Below are 14,655 nucleotides of genomic sequence, written 5' to 3'. Positions count from 1 at the left end.
AGGAATGATACCAAGTTCCCTCCAGAATTCTGATGAATTCTCTTTCTTGACATATCTCCCGTTGCCCTGGTGTTCCTGCTGCTCTCTTCCCCCCTAGCAGTGTCCAGTCACTTGCTTTCCTTTCTGCCCTTGTCAAAGGGATTAACTACAATTTCACTAAGGACCCTTTGGCTACCAAACTCCAGAACTTGAGTGCTTCTACCTAGCATTTAGCAGCTGTGATATAAGCAACCTACTCACCACTCAGTCAATATCGTCCCCTGGGCATCCCACTCTCCCCTGGATAACCAAAAGAAGACAAGTTCCACTTTCAATGTGCAGGGTAAGCCAGATTCACCTCACCCCAGTTTTTCACCCAAGAATGAAAGCATGAATTGCTGCTCCCCCTAGGTTCACTTCCCAAACCATCTTAACTTGAAGTCATTAATCCAGTCCTCAACTCTCCCTTCTCTGGAGGCACTGTCTATGGAGATTCCCAGTCATCCAGGTCATGGTTGTCCCAAACGCTGTACTGAAGATGCTTCTTCAAGAGGCAACTGGACTTACTTGAAAGTCCTTGAAAATCCAGTTGTCTTTTGAAAAAGCACCTTTGGGTCAGGAGGCACTGATGGAATCCGACTGGGTCTGTCACAAGTTACAGAAAACAAAATTTCTTAGGTCTGAAATCAGAAGTTAGAACAGAGTTGACAGCCAAAAAATAGCTCCTGTTCCACACGGCTGCTTAAGGGAAGGTTCTTAGGATTCATGTTATTTCTTTTGGTGGGCCACCAACTGGCCTGGCCTCTCCACATCCTCTGATCTTGCACAATTTCTTTGAGTTTTTCTATGCTCTGATTGGTGTCGCTTTGATAGTGTCCAGCCACTGTCTTCTTTGATTGCCTGGTTTCCTTTTACCACTAACTCCTCCGAGCATAATTGCTTTCTCCAGTGAACTCCCCTGCATGACATGAATGACATGACATCCTTGTTGCAGGAAATGAGATAGTATGGTCAGAGATAAGAGAAGGACAAAGTTGAGAAATGGATGATCTCTTCCTGAGATGAGAAGAAGTGTTGACAATCCATATAAACAACATTATGTTATAAATTAGATGTTTACATAATCTGATTTAGAAGAGGAAAACCTCCTGGGTCTCTTCTCCCCACCCCCACTATCAACTGCATCATAGTATAATGTTCTACTCACACTCCTATGGCTTTGTTATGGGAGACTGAATCCAAGGATGACCAACTAATATATTTTGCATTTCCTTATTTCAGCTGCCAAGGATGACAGGGAAGGGATGCTACTAACACAGTGAGTTCATTAGTGTGTGTGGTTTGAAGGTTTCACATTTAAAAGAATGGGAATGCTTTTTTAATGAGAAAAATACCATTAATATTTTTAATAAATAGTAAAAATTACTATATATTTTCTTTATTTGTAAAAAATTATTGTACCATGGATAATTGCCATTGTGATGCTGGGTTTTAGATTATTCGGGGATTCCCCAAAATAGAGTATGAACTCTGCTTGCTTATTCCAATTGCGTTTCAGAATGGATCTTCCCTGAAATAAATGTAACTTTTCCATTTAGAATATTACAACATGGAATTGTTGGGCTGCTGATACGATGTAGGTAAACCTTGGATGAAAACAATATAGATTACATATATCTGACTTCAGTGTGACCATGTACTTTTCCATTTTAAATTCAGGCCTATAACCAAAAAGTTTTCTTCCATCTATCTTTTGAAACACACATCAAAATTGTTGTCACATGTACAAGTGGAAATATTTTAATTAAGAAAACTGAAGGTATGATGATAAGAAGTAGTACCAATTATGTAAACAGTATTTACTTTGCTGATTAAATAGGTTTACATAAGATAAATTTCTACATGTTTTTGAGAAGAATCTTGGTATGAAGTATTATGATCCATTGATAAGGACTCCCATATGACTTTGTAGAATATGTTCATGAAAAAAATGCCCCAACTCAGGGTATAAAAGAAAGGAACCTTGCATAGCCATCCTTACCTTTTCCTTAAAAAAATTCAAGTTTGCAACTGCCTTTAGGAAAAGAGGACCATGAAGTGGCTAATTCTTGCTTTAGTGTGCCTTCACCTCAGTGAGGCTATTGTCAAGTGAGTATAGCATAATTATATAATAGCTTCAATTGCCTTTCAGCTTCAGTTGCTCTCTTAATTCAAAAAATCTTGTTTGTTTCTCTCTCACTCTCTCTCTCCTAATTGTTTTCTTTCTTAAATGAGGTTTGCATACCTAACTCCAAAAATAGTTTGGATTGATTTGTGGAAGTCATGGGGACAGTAGACATTGCACTTGATGTACCTGCCTTTGGAGACCATCTGGTGGGAAATTCATGGACTTTCTTCAGCAGTTGATTGGCCACTGCTGGATTAAATGAGTCAGGGGTTTGATCCAGTATATATTATGTTTATGCTTTTAAGCTCACTGCATTTCTGTATCAGATGAATGTCCTTTTCCTAAGGTATTCAGAAATTACAATGCCTTTTAGACACAGTTTCTAGAACAATGTATGCATTTACACTTTTGTAAATATACACTACTATCTTGCTGTACAGTACATTTATTTTTTCATAGGATTTTTGCAGAAGAACTGCATCCACAAATTCAAAAACTGCTCTTCTGTGCTGAAGATTAACTGGATTCACTTTATGTTTTAGCTCAAAAGTAGATGATTAGGTAGCATTTTCTTAGGGATGTAGACTACAATTAAAGATGTATACACTAGGATAAGCCATTACAACTCCTAGGAGACCCTCAGATGCAATGTTAAAATTAGGAGTAACAACTCTTTTGTGTAGCTTTTATGATAAATAACACCTGTTTCCTATGGGGATATTTTCAGAATGATGTAATGCATTTTTGTGTTGCATTAGGTAGATAATTCATCCCATTCCATCTTCTCTCTGCAAAAATATTGAATCAGATTTTTGGGGGGGAGGGGGAGCATTTAGTCAACTGGAATTATGCAGGTACAGCCTTGGCTTCCAACACTTGATAGCAATAGTACTTAGACTTATATACTGCCTCACAGTGCTTTACATCCCTCTCTAAGCATTTTACAGAGTCAGTATATTGCCTCCAACAATCTGGGTCCTCATTTTACCTTGGAGAGATGGATGGCTGAGCCTGCCGAAATGCAGTCAGTTGGCAGTCAGCAGAAGTAGTCTGCAATACTGCATTCAAACCACTGCGCCACTGCAGCTCCTTGATAGAATAGACAACATTAGATAACATTGTGTTATTATTCAAATTTGTAATCCTATTGTAGAAGAATAGAGTTGAAAGGGGGACATTGGAGTGCTTCAGTTTGATTTCCTGCTCAATGAAGAAAAGATTTAAACCCTGACAGAATCAAACAGAAGTTAACATTACTAATTAAATGATACTGAGTTCTGTCCAGGTGAACTCTACAAAATCTCAATGAAAAAAACTCAATATTGGAAGTGTCTGGAGCTGCCAGTTTGATTCTCTGCTTAACTGCTTATCTCACACAGAGTCCCCTTAAAAAAATTCAAGTCCATGCGGGAAGTGATGCAGGAGAAAGGTGTCCATGGACCACTTCTATACAAGTATTATGATCCAGCCAGAAAATATTTCAATAGCTTTGCCATTGATGATGAGCCCCTTGCTAACTTCATGGATGTGAGTATCTGATTAGTTAAAGGCAAACAATCACAATTATGTCAAAATGAAAAATAGACAGGAAGAGTTTACATTAGTTGAGGAAATCATATGCCTGGTTCCAATTGCAATTGTGTTATAATTTGGAAATCTGGATAACTAACATCAAACACACTTACATGTACCCAATTAATCATGAAACAGGTATGAAACCCTAATTAAATTGTAAGTGTACTTATGTGGATATACAGTACCTACTTTAAAAAAAATCCTATTTAGAATCAGCTAGAATTTTAAAGCCATGTTTCTGAAATTTTTATTTCTTCTACATTTTTACCTATCAATATTCATAAAATATATCATACAATATGTTTTAAGTGTGTACAGAATGTTCTGTTGGATGTGCTAAGTCCTTACATAATCAACATTCAAGTGTGGAAGACCTGAATGATGACCATGTTTTCCTTTTTCTAGATGTCCTATTATGGAGAGATCACTATTGGAACTCCACCCCAGAAATTCATGGTTCTCTTTGACACTGGGTCATCCAATCTCTGGGTGCCATCCGTCTATTGCCAGAGTGACCCTTGCAGTGAGTATTCTTTCTCATTCATTTAAGAATAAAGATATGCATTATTTTTGTCCTTCACATCTATTATGCTGTTATTTAAACCTGGTTTTGTTATGGATTAAAAAGTAAAACTTCCTCTCCCCCACTCTCATTTCCATTACCAGGAAACCATCCATTATTTAATCCCAGTCAGTCTTCTACTTATTCCAGCAAAGGACAAACTTTTGCTATACAGTATGGAAGTGGTAGTCTCACTGGGGTCTTTGGCTATGATACTGTAATGGTAAAGTATTTGTTTGACTTTATATTTCTAGCACAAGGCAATATTATTGATATTATACAATGGACAGTATTGGTTTGGTCAGTGAGTGAAATCAAAATGATGATGATATTTAATAATGAATTGAATCTTGAAAACATTCAAGCCTGCAAATACTTAAATCCATAGATGTAGAGAGAGATTGGGGCATTTCCACTGGTCTTATCTTCTGCTGAAGTATCATGGGGTTTAGCTAATGTCCTTATATTGCTGCCAAGGCTTTGATGGGTGAAGAAGGGAGAGCTGCTAGCTGCTTGATGTGGATGACACAAAGGGAGTATCAAAAGCCAATCCTTTCCAAAGATCACTGGATAGAGGACTGGGCAACACACCTTCCTTGTTGTGAGAGGGGAAAATACTAGGAGCTGGTGCATAATAGGAATTCAACCAGTGTTAGCCCCTTGCTCTGAGAGTCCCAAATAACTTGCCTTCTCTCTTTTCCACATCCAAATCTCTATTTTTGTGCTCCTATTCATTGCGAACACCCTTTTCATGACATTAGCTCTTTCAGTTTGCATATTTATGCGTTGAACATTTGAGAATATAAGAAAACTTGAATGAGGGTTCTCTTGTTGAATCTATCCATTTGTATCAAAAAGGCTCACATTTTGAAAATCTTTTTAACATATTTCATGATCAATTGACCATGATGTTAGACAAGTTTCCCATCCTCTAATACCCTGCCCAGTGAATTATTTCTCTATTACAACAAAATGGATTAGCTAGTCATAATTTCAATTTTCTGGACTTCTGTTAGGCTATTGTGCTGTATACTTTTCCTATCTTCTGACTCATCCTGGTCCTTTGTAGATCCAAGGCATTCCTATTACCAATCAAGAATTTGGCCTAAGTGAAACTGAGCCTGGCACTGCTTTCCTCTATGCGAAATTTGATGGCATCCTGGGTTTGGCCTATCCTTACCTTTCTTCTGGTGGTGCCACTACTGTAATGCAGGGAATGATCCAGGAGAATCTGCTTGATGCTCCTCTTTTCAGCTTTTACCTGAGTCGGTGAGTATGAAGTCTTTTCTACCTTTTTGTTTTAATTTGGCTGTTTCAGTTTACTACAATGATTGTTTCTCAATTGTTGTCTATACCTTTCTATGGAGAGATGGAAAACTTACGATCACAGGTTCTTTTTGACCTTTGGTTTCTCACATTACATATTTGTTTTAGAAACCTATCCAGTGGAGGTTTCTGTAAGATACTTACAGTAAATTCTCTTTGGATTACAGATTTCAGATCCACAAAACACTTCTTCATATTAGTTTAAAAGGCAGACAGAGAGAGGGAAGTTTTTGAATATATCAACTTTACATCATTAAAGTCTCAGCCGCTCTAAAGTATTACTGAGTCCTAGCCTTGAAATGCTGCTCATGCCTTTGTTTTAAAATTATGAGAAAAATGTTCTTCCAGTTGCTTGATAATTGTTTTCCTATTAAAATAGATTCTACTTTGTCTACATTATTCTCAGCGTGATTTAGGATTTCTTTAGAGCAGGGGTCTCCAACCTTGGCAACTTTAAGACTTGTGGACTTCAACTCTGGGAGACCCCTGCTTTAGAGTTTCAGAGCTTTAAAAATGGTTCTTGAAATTACTGATATAAGATAGAAAGTATTATTATTTACCTTATCATACTTGTCCTTTACTCTGTGTAGTTCCTGATTTGCCGGAGGATCTCACAGCTCTCTTTAGCACTTTTCAGGGTGAATACCAAGAAATGAAAAGACCTATTAACTGTCATCCTGGACAATAGTTTTAAGATATCAGAGTCAGATTCCAGATTAGTATTTTGAAACATTTCCTAACTATAAGAGCAGTTTGATAGTTAACCAAATACCCAGAGAGGTGCTGTGCTCCTCTTCAACAGATTTGTTAAAGGAGATCATAATGAGTGACCATTCATGACTGGTTTAAACCAATGTTTTTCCACACTTGGCAACTGTAAGGTGGGTGACTTTCCAGCATGTTAGCTGAGGAATTCTGGGAAGTGTACCCCACAAAAATGGCCAAGTTTGAAAAAACTTAGTTTAAACTGAATTCCACTCCAGATAGTGAGAATGGATTACCTAAATAGCTACTTCTGTTTCTGGTGTTGCATGATACTGTCCATTGGCATTAGGCCAAGGGTGTCAAACTAGATTTCATTGATTTCATTGAAGGCCGCATCAGCATTATATTTGACCTTGGGTGGCCGATGTTAGCGGGAATAAAGTGGGCATGGCCAGGTTGATGTCACTTGTGTTGGGGGTGCCTGTGGTGGCCTGAGCTTCCTGCCAGTCAAAAAGGCCTCTTGAGCTTTGTTTTCATATGTGATGGCCTCCTGCAACACTCTGCCAGCCAAAATGGAGTTCAGGAGCCTGTTCTGGCTGGCAGTGGCACTATGGGGCAGTCCTTCGCTGTTTCCAGGATAGCCCCGTGGGCCAGATCTAAGTATCCCATGGGCTGGATCTGTCACATGGGCCTTGAGTTTGACACCCTTGGACAAGGCAGCTCCTCATTATTTCACAATGAAAAGCCCCTCACACAAAGGTCCTTCAATCAGCTAAAAAGGAAACATTGGTATGAACCAGCAATATATCTCAATAAGATTATCCTTGTGACTTTCTCCATTGATTTCATTAGGCAGCCAAGTGTACAGGATGGTGGTTCACTTATATTCGGAGGAATTGATTCCAGTCTCTACACTGGTCAGATTAACTGGAGTCCAGTCACCCAAGCCTTGTACTGGCAAATTGCAGTTGATGGGTAAGGCTGTTTTCAGGAGTAATATTTGCCAAAGAGCCTGATGGAAAACCAACAGAATCTTAAGTCTTATATGAGGAATAATTCCTTGGAGATGGGATTTTGAAATCTCTACGTCAAAGGACACTAGTGGGGCCCCAGAACCAATCAGAATGTTGCAATTGGTAGTTTTTGATATGACAGAAGGTGAAAGTATTAACTGGAGAGGTATCCAATTGAATGTAATAGCAATAGCACTTAGGCTTATATATTGCTTCATAGTGTTTTACAGCCCTCTCTAAGCAGTTTACAGAGTCAGCATAGTGCGCCAAACAATCTGGGTCCCCATTTTACCCACCTCAGAAGGATGGAAGGCTGAGTCAACTTTGAGCCTGGTGAGATTTGAACTGTCAAATTGCAGTCTGCTGGCAGTCAGCAGAAGAGTCTCTGGCTTCCTACATCAATGCATCTCTGATTCTACTAGTAGCAGCTGGTCAGCAGTCATTAATTTTGTACTCTACAAATACGCCTTTCCAGCTTGCTTTTATTTCTGGGACAATACCGTGTTTCCCCAAAATAAGACAGGGTCTTATTTTCTTCTGACCCCCAAAATAAGCACTTGGCCTTATTTATGTGGAACTCTTATTATTTTTGAGCTGCAGGAGGTGGCAAGCAAAGTCACCTTGTGGCTGCTGCTATATTGCAATATTTTCAGGGAGGACTTATTTTTGGGAGAGGGCTTATTTTAGCATTTGCACTCAAAAGCCTGATTTTGGGGGAGGTATTATTTTCAGGGAAACAGGGTAATCCTTTTTTCCTTCTTTGAAATAAAAAAACAACAACAACCCCATGACTCAGGGCAAGAAAAAAACCAGGGCAAGAAAACAATCTGATTTTATACAAAAATAACCACAGCTGCTCCTGTTTCGGTAATGTCACTGAGTATCTTTTGACTAAGTGTGGAAGAACAATTTGACAGCAAATATCTCTGGACTTTCTTTCTCTAGATTCATGGTCGACAACCAGGTCACCAATTGGTGCAGCCAGGGGTGCCAGGCGATTGTGGATACTGGAACATCCCTACTCACTGTTCCTGGGCAGTTCTTTGAAAGCTTGATGCAGCACATTGGAGCCCAGCAAAACAACTATGGCCAGGTATGGGAAAGCTGCTAAATGCAGGGATGGAACTGGCAATCCTAAATATCAGCACAAGATCTGGGATACTCTTATTGTGGGTATGAAAATATTTCCCAAATGTATCTAATATAAGATGACGCAAAAACTGACTCCCTTTATACTCATTTCATTTATCCAGGCAATGGGAATTGTGAGGTGGGATGGGAAGAAGGAGGTTGCCAGAAAATGTACAGCTATCTGGCAAGACCTACCCTATCATGGTTGCTAGTTCTTAGTTTAGCTTTTGTCAAATCAAACCAAACAAGATGCTAGTGGAGGTTCAACTCCCATCTGCTAGTATAGGGAAGAGATGGCTTTTTCTTAAGAAGGCTAAAGCAAGAAATAGTGTTTTCCCTTCTAATGCATCTTGATATTGAATTAAGCCAGTGGGCTTGTAGAAGGAAGTAAATCAAAATAAGGTGAGCAAGATGCTATGTAATCTACTTACTTATTTACTCTCTAGTTTATTCCTTAGAATATTGAAATTATGGTTTTTGTACATTTTCTCTATATTTTTTTCCCTATTCTAAAGTATGTGGTTAGCTGCAATAACATTCAGAACTTGCCGACCATCACATTTGTCATCAATGGAGCTTATTTTCCTCTGAGTCCATCTGACTATATTCTTCAGGTAGGTCATTCTTTTCAATAGCTGTTTTCATGTTGGTCTTAGGTATCTGAAATTACCTTGTATCAGGCATTTACAAGAGAAAGTCATTTACTAGAGAAAGGCATAGCACAGCTGGATCTCTTCATGACATTTTATTCTCCTTGCTGTCCTATGGAAAAGCAGGGAACATGACTTTGAGATGCCCTCATGGGAAAGCTGAAGAATGGAGCTAAGAAAGTTGGCAAGATACTATGGTATATAAAAAAAATATGGGTACCAGAAGGTGTAGAATGGTGTAAAGCCTTGTAACATTTAAAAAATAAATATTTGAGAGGCTTGGGTAATTAAGGCCAACAATTTATCTCCTGGTGGTTCATATATTGAACTTTAGATCACACTTCTCTTGTAGGGAATTGAGTAATAATGAACTGAGCAGGCCTAAAAATGTATTCTTTAAAATGAAGTTTGCAGACTAGTGGATAGTTTTGTGATTAAAAATCTTGGCAGTTATATGTGATTACAACTGTAGAGAGTTGGAATACTGAAAGTTAAACTTTGCTTTCTCAAGTTAACTGCCTTGAGTTATTTCTGATATTTTGCCTTAGCCCCAAAGTTTTAATGTAGTATATGCCTTTTTCTCAACAGCAGTCTAGTAACTATTGCCAGATTGGCATGATGCCTACTTACTTGCCATCCCAGAATGGGCAGCCTCTGTGGATCCTTGGTGATGTCTTCCTCATGTCCTACTATTCTGTGTACGACGTGGGCAACAACCGGGTTGGCTTTGCAACAGCAGCATAAACATATCCAACAGTCTTTTCCAGGTCTTTTCATCTGCAAAAATCTTCCATTAATAGTGATAATAAATCAAATTTGGTTTCCTTCCCAAATTAACTGGAAGCAAATAAAAACGATGATGCAAAGGACAGTCTTATGAGTGGATTTTTACTTGACCAACTTGACAGCATGGTACAGGAGCGATAGTTGGAAGAAATATGGCATCTCACTGTTTTCTTTGAACAACAGAATTCATCTATTTATTATTTTTTAAATCTTTCCCTATTCCAGGAACTAAAGAAAGACTGTATAATATCTTCTTAATATTTCTTCTTACATCATCTTATAATTACATCCTTAGTGTAGTTGCTTTGAATAGACATAACTGCAACCAAAGATTTCCTTTTTAAATATAGAAATAAAATTAAATATTGGTCCTAATAATTCCTTTAAATTCAATAAGAAAGAAGGAAAACCTATAGGCTAGTTTTCTGTGGGGATCAAATCTGGAGAGTACATACTGAGCATATACCAAGACAAGCATCAGCATGTCATCAATTTCCTTTATTGATCTATCATTTTAAGAAAATGGCCGTACATTGTGGTTTTCCTGCAACCCTTTTCACATCCATTTATACATCACACTAGAGCACTAATTGCTGCTATGAAATTATGCAATGATAGATTATAATACTGAAGAGTCTACAGTGTGGAGAGTATTCCACATCAACACATTTTCATGAGTACTCAAGTGGGATCATCTCTAAAATGCTGAAGATGTACACAATGAGAAGGAATATCTTCTCTTTTGCAGAAACCTCAGTAAACTTAATTTAGATTTCCCTCCACTTAATACAGTTCATTGAGAGTTAGAAGAAAAATAGTGAGCAATGTGTCTGAATATATAGATGTATGATTGATAAACTCTGTATGATTTATTACTCAAAGTGTGATGGGAAGAAAACAAATGGAAGAATTAAAAGACTTTTAAGACTAACTTTATAAAAATGAAAAACATTTTTGCAGAAAATCAGGAGATTCGGACTGCAAGATCAAGAAAAGCTTTATTTTGGCCAAAAGACTTAGACAGTGTAAACCCACATTTGACATCTGAGCGAGGTTCTTAGGGAGAAGCATGTTCTTATAACTTCCTCAAAACAGCTAACACGAAATTGTGCTAAATCATTTCTATTGGCTAGGCTCCTTATTGCTAGGCAGAGAAGCATGCAGGAAATACTAGTTTCATTCTGACATATGTGGTTAAGCCCTATGTCTGACTCGCAAGTGAGACCTCTAACTGTCTCGACCTAATTATAGCAGGTGTTGTGGTTTGATATTCAAGTTTCCTGAGTTCAAACGTACTGTCTCAAAGATGCTTTTTTGTACCTTGCAAAGTGCAAATATAAAAATGACTAAAGATCATCTAACCTGCCCTGACCCATCTCACTCTTATGTTCAAATCTCACTTTACATCCTGCCTAAGTCTCCCCCTTCAAGACTCTATTTTTAGCTACAATTGAGTCTTGCCTCTTATTGTGTCTTATTATGATATTTGGCATTGCATATGGCAAGGTTAATATCTCAGGAGTACATATTAGCAATGCAAACATATAATGCAATCCGTTCAGGATAATGATACATAGCACTGAGAAGAAAGAGACAAGTGATACATATAGAATGATTCTCAGATCGTACTCTCTGTAGACACTTTCTCCAGTCCCCAGGGTGCATGTTCCAGTCCAATTGCTAGGTAAGCATAAATACGCATCTTTCCTACATAAGAAGAAGACTCCATTTTCTCCTACACACACATCTATGTTCATGGAAAAGGCATGGGCTCGGAGGGTCTTTTCATTAGTCCAGTCCTGTAAGGTTCCTGCCATGAACATGCCAGTGAGTGGTTGTAATGGTGCTTCCTGCTTAGGGTCCTTTCGCTTATCCCTGAGAACTGGACCTTCAAACAGATAATGGGAACTGGTATTTCCAGGAGGAAAGTGGAAACATAATCCTGATGAGGATTGAATCAAGAGCTGGGAATTGAGGTGGCTGTAATGGCCTTGGGCATTTTTTAGTAGTCAAATTCCCCTCCCAATGGTTACTAGTGAGCAGGGAGGTGGAAGCGAGAAGGTGACCTTCTGTTGGAAGAAATTGTGGGCAGATGGAGACATACTGCAGGTTAATTTTATGTCCATGAGTGTCTTTCTAGGGCCAAGGTATACTTCTGATGGACATTGCTCTTCTGCCAGTGATCCTTTGGAATGCCAGGTTCTTGATACCACTTGACACACAAGGAAGGTGACCCTAGGATTTCCACACCAACAGCTATAGAGCCAACAATGTGGAGGCGGCTCATCCCCAGCCTTTTGAATGCATTATAAAAGCCACCTTGCAACTTGGCTTCTGCTGCTTTGGTTCTCCATCTACCACCTTTCTCAAGGACTATTGTGGCCCTGGTCTTTTCCCAAAGATCTCGCTCAACTGGAACTGCATTGTAAGATGAAGGGCCAGCAGACAAGCACAACCAGCATTTTTGACCTAGGGCAGGGTCAGACTGATTAATTAGGCTTTGACCCAATTCCAGTATTCTTAACATATAGTTCCCTTTTCTCAATTGTTGCAGGGGCCTGTTCTCCCTTTGTTCTATCCCACTTTTTACCGGGATTGTCAGAGGCTTGTCCTTAGGTCTTGGGATTGGCCTATGATTCTGTCCCCATGCATAGACAATGCGCCTTTGGTGGGAGCGGACATGTCCCAAAGCATCCACACCCTGTGACCTGATCCTGCCCTGTTCCTTGGGGTTCTCAACATCCCCGGATCCTCTCTCAAGGGCAAGGGGGGTCACTTGGGCATTCTCACAACACTGGGAACTACTGTTCAGGATGTTATCACTCAGCACGCCCTTTGCCAATAACAGGCAATGCCACAAAAAGCTCATAATTGTTTTTTACACAGAACCTACCCAATCACAATTCCTTTAATCTACAAAATCACCACATTAGGAAGAAGGTTAGGGTTATATGTGACTTGGGAAAGGGCAATATCAGTCCTAGGTGTTCCACAAAACCAACCCCTATTTGTAAAATACAACGTCCACAGTCCTAGGACTAATACAGTACTACAGAGAGCCCACTCCCAGGTTTCCTCAAACATAAATGTCTCCAGAGGTTTTGTACTGCTGTCTGTCACAATCAATGAGCACCTGCCTTTCTGGGGAGGGGGCGATTCCAGTAGAATGAATATCCAACACAGCAAATCACAATAAGGGCAAGCATACTCACTAAAGCAACAGATAATGAAGTTATGGCTATGCATGCTCGACTTTCCATTCCCTGACAGGATTACATCTAACAATTGGAAAGTTGTCTTCCTCCTCCAAATCTTTGGCCGTATGTAAAGACATCAGCTTCCAGGGGTGATGCCAGTAAGTCCTCTTCTGCCCCAAAAGTAGATTGCCCGTTGCCGGTAGCACAGTTATAGGGGGCACTTTATTCAAGTGTACCACTAAGGGACGGGCTTCGTCCTGGTCTGCCTCCCAAGACTTGTCAGCAGCTGGCTTAACTCGAGTCCAATGAATCAAAAACTTGGATTCCAACACTCTTACTGCAAGTGGAGAACACCTGACCACAGTATAGAGGCCTTTCCACTTGGGTTTCAAGTTCTTCTCCTTTCCAGTGTTTTACCTATACTTGTCTCCCACCTGAATATTATGACTAGAGGTGCTCAGAAACGGTGGGCTATTTGGATTTCTTTTGCTTGTTTAATTCTCCCACCATTTGACTCACCCATGAGGCCCCTAGTTAGGCAAGAGGGTGGCCAGATTTAGGGCATTTGTCTGTTTCAATGTCACTTGAGGATTATGAGTGAGGAGAGTTTGATACTTATAAATTAGTTGGTTGTCCAAAAGTCAATTTATTAGCTTCCTCTATCGGAAGAGGAGTGGCATTATATTATTCTTTGAGTCCACATACAAATTAAAAGGTTTCTCGAGGTTGGGAAGTCCCATAAGAGGAGCTTGAGACAATTTTTACTTCAAGGTTTCAAACGCTTGTTTCTGTTCCCGCTCCCAAACAAAGGGTTCTTTTCACTCCCCTTTGTAAATTCATAGAGTAGTTTGGCTAGTAGGGTAAAAATTGGCATCCATTCCATCCTGTCTTTAGGTTGTTTTGTGCACAACAGAGACAGGCACTTTCTTTTCCAAATAGCCCCATGAGCATGTAAAACTCTAAATACATATTTTCTGTCTGTGTAGACATTAACCATCTTCCCTTTTTCCAACTGGAGGGCTCATCATCTAATCAGGTGTGGGGTTCTTACTACTGATTCTTCTGGCAGGTCCCCTGGCCTCCCACTTTTCTGTCTAAGAGCCTCAGTGAGGAAAAAATGTGTTTCCTCTTGCCTTTTGAAGTTCCTTCTCCTCTGAAATTTGAGCCTAATTACTATATGCTTTGTATGCTAATTCCACAAGTTCAGGGATGCCTTTCCTGCCCCCCCTGTCTTCTGTAATTTGGCTCTAATGTCATCTGCAGACTGACCAATGAAGGTCATATTGACCATTCTCTTATTTTCTTCAGCCGCAGGATCTAATTTGGAATATTGCCTAAAGGTTTGATAAATGCATTCTAGGATTTCCCCTGGATTTTCATCCTGTTTCTGTTGAATTCGATAGACCTTCCCTAAGTTCTTAACATTTGCTTGAATCCTAACAAAACTAAGGTCCAATAGTTTTGCAGCTGAATGGACTAAGGTTCCCAATCTGGTTCCTTCAGTAACCATGTCAAGTCCTGATCTTTTGCATGATCCTTCTGCAAAGGCTTATTCATGGTTCCC

At 39.4% G+C, this 14,655-nt stretch overlaps 1 protein-coding gene across 1 annotated transcript; it reads left to right on the top strand.

Annotated features, from left to right (window-relative positions):
- Positions 1-1,993: 1,993 nt before the first annotated feature.
- On the top strand, positions 1,994-9,977 carry LOC148044650 (gastricsin-like). The gene is made up of 9 exons (XM_087719965.1): positions 1,994-2,127; positions 3,526-3,673; positions 4,127-4,244; positions 4,388-4,506; positions 5,353-5,552; positions 7,167-7,289; positions 8,273-8,420; positions 8,974-9,072; positions 9,697-9,977. The coding sequence occupies exons 1-9, from the start codon at positions 2,072-2,074 to the stop codon at positions 9,850-9,852; spliced, it is 1,167 nt and encodes a 388-aa protein (XP_087576091.1). The 5' UTR covers positions 1,994-2,071; the 3' UTR covers positions 9,853-9,977.
- Positions 9,978-14,655: the final 4,678 nt, after the last annotated feature.

This window comes from Thamnophis sirtalis, unplaced genomic scaffold (genome assembly GCF_051295495.1).
Source record: "Thamnophis sirtalis isolate CommonGarterSnake01/CBP01778 unplaced genomic scaffold, rThaSir2_p1.2 scaffold_7, whole genome shotgun sequence".
Classification (NCBI taxonomy): Eukaryota; Metazoa; Chordata; class Lepidosauria; order Squamata; family Natricidae; genus Thamnophis; species Thamnophis sirtalis.
This window is presented reverse-complemented; position numbering and strand designations above follow the sequence as displayed.

Coding starts and splice junctions, on each gene's coding strand:
- LOC148044650 (XM_087719965.1), top strand. CDS start 2,072: ATGAAGTGGCTAATTCTTGCTTTAGTGTGCCTTCACCTCAGTGAGGCT. Junction 4,507..5,352: donor TTGGCTATGATACTGTAATG/GTAAAGTATTTG, acceptor GGTCCTTTGTAG/ATCCAAGGCATTCCTATTAC. Junction 5,553..7,166: donor TTCAGCTTTTACCTGAGTCG/GTGAGTATGAAG, acceptor TGATTTCATTAG/GCAGCCAAGTGTACAGGATG.